We start from the raw sequence: 14,772 nt of genomic DNA, 5'->3' as shown, positions 1-14,772 counted from the left end.
GGGGGGGGGGGGGTGGGAATGGAATATGATGTGGAGGAGAAACTGATTTTCTTGGGAGATTCCAATGTTCAATACCTTTTTGGAGCAGTGCAGGTATGTCAACTGGAAGAGCAGAAGGAGGACCTATGGTTTTGGAAGAGGTGTGGTTCGGGCAATGCATACAAGGTCCTAAGGGAAGATGACTTTCTTTTGGAAACTAAACCTCAATTTAAAGGAGTTTGGGATTCCATTATCCCTTCAAATGTTGCTTTATCTGCATGGAGGGTACAAACAACACACAATCTTCTCAAAAGAAATATCATCCATCAACAATAGGAAGCAATGTGCATCTAGAGGAAGAGAAGACCTGCCATCTTCTGTTTTCGTGCCCCTTTTCTTCAAGTATTTGGCAAAAATGTTTCTTGTGGGCAGGGATGCATAGCGTCAACCAGCATTTTGGCTTGAACACCAAGGGAAATCATACATGGAAAACAATTTGGTTTGCGGTGATTTGGACTCTTTGGAATCACAGAAATGAAAATTTGTTTCAAGATGCTAATTTGGATAGTCAAAAGGTGTGGGAGCTTGTGTAAAGGAGATCGTGGGCTTGGCTGAAATGGAAAGTAGAAGGCTAGCAGTACTCCATGTTCGATTGGATCTCTCAACCTATTATTTGCCTGATGGGCGGCTATTAGACTTAGAGATGGTTACAACTATGGTTTGAAACTGCTATATTATATGCAATGATACAGAAATACAAACCATATGGTGGGATCTCGGGCCATTTGTAGGAATGAAGGTCATTGGTATAGGATTTATGTCAATTAATTGATCAACCTGTATATGAATGATTTTGTTAAGCCTTGGATGGAGGGTTCAAAGTTAGGCAGGCTTTCGAGCTTACTCTTTGTATTCTCTCCGGGCTTGTACTGATTTTATATATAAATATATACATGTCTCTTTTGGATGATAAAAAAATGGTGAGAGATTTATTCTCTTATAGCTGTTAATGGTGAAGATATATCTGATTCTATCTGTTCAATCATTTATCTTTTGTATCCAATTTCAACAAGTTTGGTATTTTCAGTAGGATTCATCTCTATCAAATGTTGATTATTCAGCCATTCCATTTGGGAATAAAAGAAACCTTTAACTTGTTTAAAATGTTTTTCTTTTTTGATGGAGTCATGTTTTGGGTTTTGGTTTGGATGAATGTTTGATGGCGACAGTGTTTGATGCATGTGGTGATCCTAGAATTTGGGTGCATTTTTGGATTTCAGTAAGTTCATATGGACTTGAGGAAGAGGAGAGCAATAGGAAGACAAGTGCAATTTAGTTCAGATATTTCATTAAACATGGCTGTGCAAGGCACCTGACTGTTTCAGCCTTCAGGTTAACGAAAACCAAACTGTTATGGTGGAGGGGGTGGCCATGTAACGAACTTGCAATAATTAGGGGTTTTCTTTAGTGTAAAATAGCAAGAGGTGTCCAAGTGTAATTTGCTCAAAATATTATTTACAATTCATGAGTTTAACAAAACAGTAAAGAAAAATAAGATGTCTTTAAAAATTTTAAATGTCTCAGCAAGCAGAAGAAAGGGGAAAAATAATAATAGAAGAGCACTCTCATACAATTAGCAAGAATACTTATTGTAACCTGATTTGGTTAACCAATTTTGTTTTTTAGTTCTTGTTTCTATCACCCCTTCACTTTTTCCTTGGATGAAACTTATTTATGAACTCATTTTAAAACTTGTGTTTTGCGAAAGTGTTTATGAAAAAGTTTAAAGTTTACAAATATATTATTTAATCTCTTTTCTAGTGTGTTTTTTTATTTATTTATTTTACTAAGTATTTTAAATGTGTGCTACTAATGAATCTTCTTGATGATAAGTTTAATAAAAAATATTATTGAAGAGATAGATGGACTTAGCTTCATCATGATGAAAATAAATGCATGCAATTTGTATAATGCAAGATGAAGATCATATGCTGAATATTGGGATCAATAGCCTAGAATGTCAATTCCTCGATTAGAATTATGGCGTATTAGTAAACATCGTCAACTTATTGAATCTATGAAGATCTATATCACGACACCTCAACAATCAAAATGTCTTGACATATCTCAAAATGCAAGGACGGGAGTAATTACAACAAGAAAGATTCACTTAAAGCATTCAAGTTTCCTTTTTTGAACAAACTTACTTCTACCAATACAGTTTTTCATCATCTGAAGAAGTCTATTCAAGTTACAAAAGAAAAGTGAAATAAAATAAGATCCTCACAAGAAAATATCTTCCTCTTTGAGCTTCACCATACAACAACAACCTTGTTCCATACACACACAACTCAGTCAGTTAATTTTCCATAACGAGAGTTAGACATAAAGATTCAATTAAAAATTAAATACAAGTTCAAGGACTCATTTTTTTTTTAAAAAATTTAAAAACATCGAAATAGTACAATGACTTGCATAATATAAAGAATTTATTATTTTTTAGTTCCTAAGTTTTTTAATTTATGTTTTTAGTTCCTAAATTTTTTTATAGGTCAATATCTTTTAATTTTTTTTTCCATTTTTTACGTTTAGTCCCTTAAACTTTTTTTCTCCCTTACTTTTAGTCTCTTTTTAAGGGACTAAAAAAAGATAAGAGTTAGTAAAAAAAGCTCAACAACTAAACTGAAATTCTACAAAATTTATAAATTAAAAAGATAGTAAACTCTAATATAAATTATGTTCAAAAGGAAAATCTATTGTTTTTTATTTTCTAAAAAATATATTTATTTATTTATTTACAAATTATGAAAATTATAAAAAATATTTTTAAATAAATTATGAAATTATATTTTATTTATACAATTAATTTTTTAATTATAAAAGATATATAAGATTTTTAAAACTATAATTATTGTTATAATTTTTTTCTTTAAAAAAAATATTTGAATAAATGGAGAATTTTAGTCAACTAGCTCTTTAACCTTAAGCTAGTTTTGTCAAACATAATCTATCTAAAATTTTAGAAATATATAGATAAATAAAGAGAGAAGGTTTATCCTTTCTTTTTGCTTCCTAACCCATAAGAAATACATAATTAGATCAATTAAATAAGATAGGATGATGTTATTATAGTTTATTGGTGCAACAAATAAAATAAGATAAGAGATATGATAATTAGTTATTCTATCTTGTCTATAATTAATAGTATTATTAAAACTATCTAGGCCTTGCCATGTGTTGGCTGAATAAATTTTAATTTTTTTTCGTTATTTTATTCAATTACTTGATTTGTTATTCATTTTTTCTGGGTTTTCTTTAAAAATCAATGCAGCACGCATGTTTCAATGTTAATTTTATCTTATCGTTTTTCATTGAGTGAATATGCCTTTTGGTCCCTGCCTTTGTAGCCATTTTACATATTAGTCCCTATCCTATTGAAATGTAAAAAATAGTCCATATTTTTACATCCGCTATGCAAATAAGTCCCTACTGTTAAAATCCAATTTCCTCTATTAGTTAAATGTCTATGTGGCAAGTCTTAGTCCATGTAAGCAAACTCATGTGGCAAGTCTGAGTCCATGTCAGCAAACCCATGTGGCAAGTCTTTGGACTGAATTGAAAAATTATCATAAGTTAGGTTAAAAAGCATTCAAAAATGAAGTAAACCCATTTTTCCCCAAAATGTTTCACTGCCTTACTGCGATTTCATAGGATTTTTTCAATGTTTGCTCTTTGCTCTTTCCTCGACTGCATTCCCTTCGTTGGTGATTGTCACTCTTTGCGCTTCGCACTCAGGTTCGTGGTTGTTTTGCGTTCGTCTTTGTTGCATTGTTTTCGTGGATTCATTTGGGGTTTTATATGTTGAAGGGTTTTGATATAGCATGGATTCATTGTTACTTTGTTTTATGGTCCTTTATTATTTTGATTTATGATGCTCTATTTTTATACATGACATTGCATCTTGTTATGTGATGTGCCTATGTTTGAGTTAGGTTTTTTATTTCCTAATATATGGCAATGTTTGTGGTTTCTAATTGTGTAGTATGGATGGTAATATAACTTTAATATTGCACCATGGAGGAAGATTCACTCCACGTGCCAGTGATGGAAAGGTTGAATATATAGGCGGAGCATTTGACGTTTGGGAGGATATATCTGTAGATTACATGAGCGCGTGAGATATGAGGTACACATGTGGGGGAAAAAGGTTGAGGTCAATTTAGCTGAATGGACATGCACTTGTAGAGTTTGGCAACTAACAGGTTGTGTTCTGTACAATCTTTTTTTTTCATTCATAACCTACATGTGTGCTGATTTTACAACTTTGATGTAAGGATGCCATGCCGACATGTCATTGCAACAATAAGTCACAAAGGAGGCAAGCCTAAGGACATGTGTCATGACTGGCTGTCCATAGAGGCTTATAATAAGACACATCACCATTTTATTGAGCCAGTCCAAGGACCACAATATTGGGCCAGACACAGTATGCACAACCTGTTTCACCACATAAAAAGGTTCAAAGAGGAAGGCTTGAGAAAAATAGGAGAGATGCAGATGAAGACAATGTCATAGGACATAGGATAAAGAGGAAATTGCCTGAGTTTATGTGACACCCTCTACCCTCACAAAAAACAAATAAAAGGAAACAAAATCACGCAGAATTTATTTTTTTACAAAAAACTCATTGACTTTAAATTAATTTCAAAAGATAAAGGGTTCACATTCACTTAATGAAAACATAATAAAAATTGTTCGAATAAAAACAAAATTATCCCGGCTTAAAACAAGGCCGTCCTTGCTGGATAAAAGAAAAAAACTACAATAGAAAATGTAACGCAATCATATCATTCACATAAATTATAACATGCAAAAATCCCAATGTCACACTTATCAGAGCATGTCCGTATCATGAACTAAGTCTCTCCATCTCTAGCGTGGAACTCATCATGTGATGGCTCACCTGAACAAAATGGCAATCAGCCCAAACACAAACACACACCAGGAATGAGTTATCACATTCATATATAATAAAACATTAGAACATGTAAAACATATAATACTTAAAGACAACATCACTTAATAAAATCATACACATTATTCACATCCATTCAAGTTCACACATTCCAGAAAATAATATCAACCCATAATTGTTAACTCAATGGAAGTCAAACACAAGCGTTATGCAACAATTATACTAAGACTCAAGCCTATATGCAATGTGGTACCATGTCAGTGAAAAACCACACTGGGGCGCTTAGGAGTACATAACAGGACACACCGCACAATGGATATGACAGGTCACTCTCACTAAGTAAAATCATAGGGAGACCAGTCAGGGTCACGCTGTTTTGCGAGAATGCTCCAACCATGTGGGATCGGCACAGGCTTAAAGGAGCACTCAAACCGTTCAAAAAAGCTAACAATATGGACACATACAGTGAAATCAAATTTCACCATATATATATATATATATATATATATATATATATATATATATATATATATATATAAAGCAAACATGTATGTAGATACAGAGCATGGAATTGCAACTTTAACAAAAGGGAATAGACATATTACATTGTGTAGTGTAGGTGGGAATCGCAGTCTCAACAAAAGAAATATATGCAATGACACAATACGCGCTATTCATAAATTTTTATTACAAACAAAAAGGAATATAATTATTTGGGTCAAATTCCTTCATTCAAATGATAACAATTCATTTACACATTAAAAAAAAGTAATTCACAAGCACAAAACAACAAATATTATACGCGTTGATAAAAGATATTACACTAAATTTAGCGTAAGAATTATTCAATTTGAGAGAATCATTAATTAATATTTTATAAAAGCAACCCAAAATACCCCAAAATTGATCCTCTAGAGATCCCTATACATATTGCTTCTAATCCCCAAGCGTGAGTAACTCATCCCTTACCTCGATGTAGTCGCTCAAATGTTCTCCGTTAGCAATTGTGGCATTTCTGGTGCTCTCTAGAGCTCCTCATCCGATTGCTTTGTTAGGGTTCTTGTGCGTCAGAAGAAGAAAAGGAACATAAGTGTTTTGTAAACATTGCTCTAGGTTAGCATTTGGTTTATATAGTGGGAATTTATGACCTAATTATTTATTTATTAATTTCTTATTTATTTATTAAAAGTTACGGTTGTTACAATTCCACCCCCCTTAAAAAAGGTTTCGCCCCCGAAACTTACCGGTATCGAATAAGGTAGGATATGCATCACGCATCTGACCCTCTAGTTCCCAGGTGGCATCCTCGCCTGAAACACTTCCCCATACAACTTTGACCAAGGGAATCTCTTTCCCCTTTAGCTGCTTAACCATACGATCGTCGATCCTTAGTGGTTGTGTTTCATATGTGAAGTTCTCTTTCACTTGGACATCGTCCAACTCGATCACGTGCGAAGGATCATGGACATATTTTCTGAGCTGAGAGATATGGAAGACACTATGGAGATTTGAGAGAGATGGTGGCAAAGCCACCTGATACGCAACTGGACCGACATGCTTTAGGATTTCAAAGTTGAGTATGTGAAAAGATTGTATGACCAAGTGAAGGTGCAAATTGCAAAGAAGAATGAAAGTTATACTAAGCAAGCCAACAAGAAAAGGAAGGAAGTGGTACTTGAACCTGGTGATGATCCTGGACATTTGAGGGCAAATGTTTTCAAAGAAGGAGGGAATGATGAGAATCCTGAAATTGGCCAAATACAGGCTAAAGGCCCAAGTGGAGAAGGGCGAAGGTCCAAGTGGAGAAGGATAAAGCCCCCAAGTAGAGAAGGATGAAGGCCCAAGTGGAGAAGGATGAAGGCCCAGAGGCAAAGACACTACCAAGACTACTAATTGTTGCTGAAGGCCCAAACTAACTTGAAGGCCCAAGTTAAATAAGTTTTTAGTTATAATTTATTTTTATTGTAATTTTGGCCCAAATTGTTTAGAAGGCCCATGTCTATTTTTATCTTTTTGTTCAGATACACTATAAGTATTTGTTTTTGTTTTCAATAAAAAAACTTTTGGCATTTGATAAAATTTGGTGAGAGTTTCTCTCTGGGTTCCTTGTTGAACCAATATCAGACTTATCAAGGTAATCCTTGTGGCGTCTACCCTGACTTATCTTCCTTCACTGGAAGTGGCGTCTACCCTGACTTATCTTCCTTCATCAGAAGTGGCGTCTACCGTGACTTATCTTTCTTCACCGGAAGTGGCATCTACCCTGACTTATCTTCATTCATCGGAAGTGGTGTCATCCAAACTCTATAACCTGTATCAAGCGATCCGCCCTGTAAAGTTCACATCATTAGGTAAGACTAAAACTGGTGCAGTGGTCAACCTTTCCTTAAGGGTACGGAAACTACTCTCACACTGGGCATCCCACACAAAAACTTGACCTTTACGAGTAAGCTTAGTCAAAGGTAAGGCTAGCTTAGAAAAACCCTCTATGAATCTACGGTAGTATCCTGCTAAACCAAGGAAACTCCTAATCTCAAACACTAACTTAGGACTCTCCCAACTCATCACCGATTCTACTTTGGAAGGATCTACTGCTATCCTTCCCCTGGATATAACGTGCCCTAAGAAGCTCACCTCCTCTAGCCAAAAATCACACATGGACAACTTAGCATACAGCCTGTTGTCTTTGAAGGTTTGCAATACAACTCTCAGATGCTCTTCATGTTCCTCTCTAGTCATAGAATACACCAAGATATCATCTATGAAGACCACTACAAAACTATCTAGGTAGGGGTGAAAGATCCTATTCATATAATCCATGAACACACCAGGGGCGTTGGTCACACCAAAAGGCATAACCAAGTACTCATAATGACCATAACGGGTCCTAAAGGCAATCTTCGGAACATCTTCAGGCTTCACTCTAATCTAGTGGTAACCTGACTTAAGATCTATCTTACTGAATACACAAGCCCCCACTAATTGATCCATCAGGTCATCTATCATAGGCAAAGGGTACCTATTCTTAATCTTTACCTTATTCAACTAACGATAATCTACACATAACCTCATAGTCCCATCCTTCTTCTTAACTAACAAGACTGGCGCTCCCCAGGGTGACACACTAGGCCTCACAAACTATTTCTCTAAGAGTTCCTCTAACTGTTTCTTAAGCTCACTCAACTCTACAGGGGACATCCTATAAGGTGCTATGGATATGGGTCCAGTACCGGGCACTAGGTCTATAGAGAACTCGACCTCTCTCTTAGGTGGTAATCCTGACACCTCCTCAAACACCTCTGGAAACTCTCTCACCAATGGTATATCACTCACAGGGGTTTTGGTCTCAACACTCATACTAGCTAAGATCATTTATACATGTGCATCCTCCCTTAAAGAGGCCTCAACTTGGTTAGTAGAAAAAAACATATCACCTTCACTTATACCAAACTTAGGAAAGACAATAGATTTCTCAAAACAATTTAATAAGACGTGATTGGAAGATAACCAGTCCATACCAAGAATAACATCAATTTGACTCAAAGGTAAAACAAATAAATCAATCAGAAATTGTCTATCAGAAATTAAGACAGGACATTGCAAGCACACATCAGAAGTTAAAACAGACCCACTAGCAGGTGTATTCACAATCAAGTCAAATTCCAAGGAAGACACAGGTAAGGCAAGTTTTTCAACACAGACACGAGAAATAAACGAACGGGTCACACCTGAATCATACAATATAACCAAAGGAACTTTACTTATGAAACACATACCTTGGATGAGATCATCCGACTGTGCGACATCAACACCACTAAGAGCAAACACTCTCCCTGTGGTCCTTGGTCGTCCACTCTGGTTATTTAGACTTCCACTCCTCTTCTCCTTCCTCGGATGTGGGCAACTGGTACTCAGGTGGCCTTTACCTTGGCAGTTAAAGCAAGCCACTTCTCTATCTGTGCACTCACAAACATGATGCCCAAGCCGACCACACTTCCCACACTTGATTGGTGTAGTAACAATAGCAGGAGCACCACTTTCACCACTACCTCTACCGACATGCTGAGACACTCTGTTAACTGGCTGAGAACTCCCACCAACTGGTTAAAGTCCTCCACCAGTCCTCCGTCCCCCAAAACTGTGGCCATATTGCCCAGGAGGGGCAGAATATGGCTTAGCACGATTGTGGGTCATTGGCTTCTTTTTTTTTCCCATGTCTGGCATTGACGTTCCTGTAAAATGCAATCTTCTCCCACTGATCCTCGCCAAAGATCCTACACATGTTCATCAACTGTGCAAAGTTGTGAATACCGTGACAATTCACCATCATCTTTACTTTTGGTCGAAGGCCATTAACAAATTTCACGCATTTGGACCTCTCCCCAGCTTCCCCCTGATAATGAGGAAAATACCTTACAAGGTTCTCAAACTTCACTGCATACTCTGCCACCGTCATACTCCCTTGTTTTAGCTCAAGGAACTCCATCTCCTTCCTATTTTCACATCTTCTGGAAAATACTTCTCCAAAAAAGTCTGTCTGAAGGTCCCCCATGGAACAATAGCACCACATGCTCCCTCTAAACGTGGACGAGTGTTCTCCCACCAATACTCCACCTCATCTGCTAGCATGTGGGTAGCAAACAACACCTTCTGATGGTCTTGACACTCCGTCAACTGGAAGATCCTCTCAATCTCCCTCAGCCAAGCCTCAGCACCCTCAGGATCATAACTCCCTTTGAAGGTAGGTGGGTTGTTCCTCTGAAAGCAATCTAAACCATGGTACATAGTTGCTCCCCCACCGCCTCCCTGATTGGCCATAACTTGCGCCAAGTTGTTCAAGGCCTCGGTAAGAAGTCGTTCTCGCTCATTTCTCCCAACCATTACTTCCTATGTCACGCAAGCAAAAAAACTTTGAAAAGAGAGAAAAAAAATACCAACACAATTTAGTACAACTCTAATCAAACAAAACAAACACAACACATCAGAGTACACAAGGAAATACAGAAAGCTCATAACACACATGGCCGAAAGGTCCGACCTACTCTGATACCACTAAATGTGACACTCTCTACCCTCACAAAAAAAAAATAAAAGGAAACAAAATCACGCAGAAATTTTTTTTATAAAAAAACTAATTGACTTTAAATTAATTTCAAAAGATTAAGGGTTCACATTCACTTAATGAAAACATAATAGAAATTGTTCGAATAAAAACAAAATTATCCCGGCTCAAAACAAGGTCGTCCTTGCTGAATAAAAGAAAAAAACTACAATAGCACTATTAGAAAATACAATTTCAACACCGGTTATTTAGAACATTCTACATCGGTTCTAAAACCGATGTTGAATGTATGAATGTTAACATCGGTTTTTGAGAACCGATGTTAACATTTATATGACAACATCGGAATGAACAACAACAAAAAAGCTGTCTGCATGATGAACGTTGACATCGGTTTTCCAGTAAAACCGATGTTAATATGTTATTTTAACATAGGTTTTTTAGAAAAATCGATGTTAATATATTCCATTAACATCGGTTTTGCTAGAAAACCGATGTCAACGTTGATGATGCATACACTTATTTGGTGTAGTTCTTTGTGTATAACATCGGTTATGTGTACATAACCGATGTTAATATTCAAATGTTCACATCGGTTATTTATAACTAACCAATGTTAATGTACAAGTGTTGACATCGGTTATCTACAGATAACCGATGTTAAAATACAAACGCTGGCATCGGTTATACACAAATAACCGATGTTAATATACAAACGTTAACATCGGTTTTCTATTACAACCGATGTTAAGGTTCATATCGACATTGGTTTTTTGTAAATAATCGATGTTGTTTATGATATTAACATCGGTTTTTGTTAATAACCGATGTTGTTTTCAAGTATTTTTTTTATATATACTTTCTGTTTTTACAGTAAACCCAAAATTGTACCTGTCAAATGCAATTTCAGGAGGCCTAATTCACAGCAAATAAACATTTTATTCTGCTTTCAAGCAGTTTTAATGATAATAAACATCAAATAATTGATTTATCATAAAGAACAATCATCAAATGAATTCAATGTTCATGTTACATAGAAAATGTAAAAAATGTTAAACCAAAGTAAAATAAAGCTAAAGATAATGTCCCTAAATCCTAGGCCTAATCTCTAACTCGGAGAAAAAACTGTGCCCACTGGATTCGCAATGCTTTTAATCTCTCTGGCTCCAATGGTCTAGGATCGTTAAAATACTGCATGATGAAATAAATCATAATAAGTTAATAATGTAATACAAATTATAAATAAATCAATTTTGTTTGAAATAAACTTACCGCTTCCCAATTATTTCTAAAAGTTCCTAAAATGATGGTGGACATCCAGTGCATCACATAGTAGCCACACTCAGTACTTCCTTTTTGTCTATTACACTAAATACATAATGAAATTTGGATATTAATTAAACAACTAGTGTACAGACACATAAAGAAATATATATAAGTTGAAGTTTTATGTAAATGACGTACCTTGATGATAATCCACCTAACAGAAGCCTTTGATTTAGGCTGTGGAGCATCATCAAGACCCTTGATAGCACTGTTCCATATGAGTAACAATTAAAAACTGGTGTTTTACGTTGTGGTATTACAGTGCAAATGTATTGAAAAGAACACTAACCTATTAATAATCCCCTTAAGGTAGTTGTCTGACCTGTTATGCAATGAACAAAACCAGACAACTAGGTGTTCTTTGGGCAGGATGACCACCATCTGCCAGTGTCCACTACAATAAAACCTAAAATGGGTTAGTACATTAGTAAACATTAATTAAATTTAGTTATTTTGTGACTTACCCATTTAGGTAGGCTCCAAGATAGACATCGCGTTGTGAACTCTACATCCAACTCTTTATGTAACTTTCAGACTCAAACTGCGATTGCCCAGACCTCTGAATGGACTGTGGCTCGAGGAATCCATAGATATCAGAATTCCCTACTCGCATACATGTTTCAGTGAGATGCCTGTTTATGTTAAGTCAAAGTTAAATATTTATGAATTAAAAGCCATAACTTAGGTAATTAAAGGCCTTTTATATAAAGACTTACAGAATTCACAACTGTAACACTGATATGCTGAGACATTGACCACCGTGTGCGATTTCGGAGAGGTCTTCGTGCTTTATGTAGAGGGGGAAATCTGGATTAACGACCCCGAACACGGTGACATCCCATCTAACCTGATAAGGCCTCAAGAAAAGCTCTGGGATGGTCAATGTCATCAAATAAAGCGGATCATCGACCTTCGGATCAGGCTTCAGAGGTGGTTTTGGCGGAGACACAGCTACCTGTTCATGAAAGAAAGTTAAATAGCCTAATTTGAGGTACACTTAATGAATTAATTTAAAAAGAAGAAACATATAGTAAGGACAATAAGTACCTGCTGTGATAAAGACTTGACCAGATGTGCCGGCCAAGCAAGGAAGGTGTGAAGTGCCTGCCTCACTAAGGAAACTTCATTAGTGGGTACAGGAACTGGAGCATCTGCATTTGTAACCTCCTCCACACTCACCTTTACTTGGTCAGGCAACAAAGGAGTGTTATGAACAATAATGGATCCCTCATAAACTCTCCCCATGGCAACCAGGCGGGCAGGATTTGCTTCTATGTACAAACCGCACCTGTCAGAGTCACCCATCTCAGGATCGTTTCGTGAGGGATCAACACAACTCCCCTTTGTGCTCACTCGAGGACCGGAGGGACCAACAGAGTCACAGGAGGCACTCAAGTCCCTGAGATTGCATCTGCGACTGAAGCTGGCTGAAGGATGCCATGACCTGCCTGGTCACTTTCTCTGTGATGGACTCCTCTAGCTGGTCCCTGATCTGCTGGGTCAGCTACTGTAATTCGTCAGGAGGCAGGGAGGAAGCGCTGCGGGACGTCCGAGGAGCCGATCCAAAGTATTGCTTGATGGTGACACCAGCTCCAGCAGCACGGACACGTCCAGGGTGCTCTAGACGTCCAATAGCAGCGGCGAGAACATCCTGACGTCCATGGGGGACGAACGATCCCTATGTGGCCTGCTCCTCAAACGAATCCTGCACAGAAAACACACAGTGATACAAGGCATTCTCAAAATATTGAAACATAATTGTAATGGTTAGTTGAAAATGACTTACAATCTTCTTAGCGATTTCCTTTGCGGCCTCAGTCGTCATCTCCCCTGTCTTCTTCGTGCGGGCCATCTTCCACTTCACGAGGCATCTGACCGGGGATGGAGGGTCGATGATGCCATCAACGCTTCCTCCAGCTTCTTCTTCATCTTCTCAGTCAGGAGCTTCTGCTCCAAATAATCATAACCCCCACGAGACAAAATGTGGGGGGCAGTATTCTGCTTCTGGATGGCCTATGCCTTCATGCGCACATCCTGAAAAAATTAAACAATAATGTTTGAAATGGGTAGAATGAAATATAACAAAATCATGTTTAATATGATAAACAACTTAAATGGCAAGGAACATACCTCCCAAGAAGGGTCTCTGCGAGTCCGGCAAAACTAGGCCCACTTTTCCTTGCTGATGTCGTATTTCTCACAGACAGTGTCCTCGACACCGTCCTGATCGGCTGCAAGGGCCCATTTCCTCGTGAGGTCTGATTTAAACTGCCTCCATCTCTCCCCCATGGTCTGTAGTAACTTCCTTTTCGTCCTACTGTCAGAAGCCTCTGGGATATCAAATTTCGTTTGACAACATCAAATAAAGTTTATTTGTTACAATAATGTATTTTTTGGCTATTAATTAAACAAAATTAAATAAGAAAAGAGAAATACTTGAATTTCCTCCCAAATCAGGTCCTTCTGAGCAGTAGGGACATCCTTCCAGTTCTCGTAGGTGATGTCCACCTTATCACGCGCCACAATCCCCAAATTTGTTCTTAATTTCTTCTTGTGGGGACCGTCGGCCTTCCCGGTAGCAGGATCAACATGCACCACTGGTCTCTCAGCACCAAGTGGTCTAGTGGACAACGATCGTAGACGTAAGGCTTTACATGTCCGCTTCACAGCAGACGGCGAAGCCGATGCGTCCGAAGAAGGAGGAGGAGGAGGAGAAGGAGGAGGAGGAGTGGAGGCAGGTGGAGAACCCATGATCTTTTATACAATAACATACAAAATAGGATTAATGAATAGAGGATCAGTCATAAGTTTTTTTTGGAAGGCAAAAGTATAATATTATTAAACAAAACTCCACCACAGAAGGAGACAAGACAAATTAACCAAATGACTCCAAAAGATTGGTAGTTGTGCTTTTTAATTGTGATTTGGGGCAACCATGTTATAAAAAGTCTATTACATGTAATCAACAGTCAATGTATGCTTGATGGAATATAAATACTATATCTTCAGAAATACACATGTACATGGCATCCTTAGGACTTCATCCATGTATTCTTTGATATTGATTTTCTTTTTTGCAGAAAAGAAAGAGGGGAACGAGCAACAATTTGAAGGTTGTACATTCAGGAACTAAAGAATTCAAAATAGCTAGTAATAAGAGGGATTTGTTTTTGGGATTTTCTGAGCACCAAGAGCGGCTACACAAGAAGCTTGCACTTGAGGAGGGAAGGATATTTGCAGCTAATGAACAACTTTCTTAACTATTTGTCCTTCAGATTTTACAGTTTCGTTTTGCTAATATGTAAATATAAATAGTATAAGGCTATGGCTTATGGACATGGTCTTTTTTAGCCATAACAATCTTAGAAGTAAATATAGACCATGTTTTTACGCCATAGCCTTATACTATTTATATTTACATATTAGCAGT

General features: G+C 37.2%; 1 protein-coding gene across 1 annotated transcript; it reads right to left on the bottom strand.

Annotated features, from left to right (window-relative positions):
• Positions 1 to 9,421: 9,421 nt before the first annotated feature.
• LOC102663542 (uncharacterized) lies at positions 9,422 to 9,835 on the bottom strand. Its single transcript, XM_006586463.1, has one exon. It carries the CDS (start codon positions 9,833 to 9,835, stop codon positions 9,422 to 9,424), a length of 414 nt encoding a protein of 137 aa, XP_006586526.1.
• Positions 9,836 to 14,772: the final 4,937 nt, after the last annotated feature.

The sequence above is a fragment of the Glycine max genome, chromosome 8, assembly GCF_000004515.6.
Source record: "Glycine max cultivar Williams 82 chromosome 8, Glycine_max_v4.0, whole genome shotgun sequence".
In the NCBI taxonomy this organism is placed as follows: Eukaryota; Viridiplantae; Streptophyta; class Magnoliopsida; order Fabales; family Fabaceae; genus Glycine; species Glycine max.
This window is presented reverse-complemented; position numbering and strand designations above follow the sequence as displayed.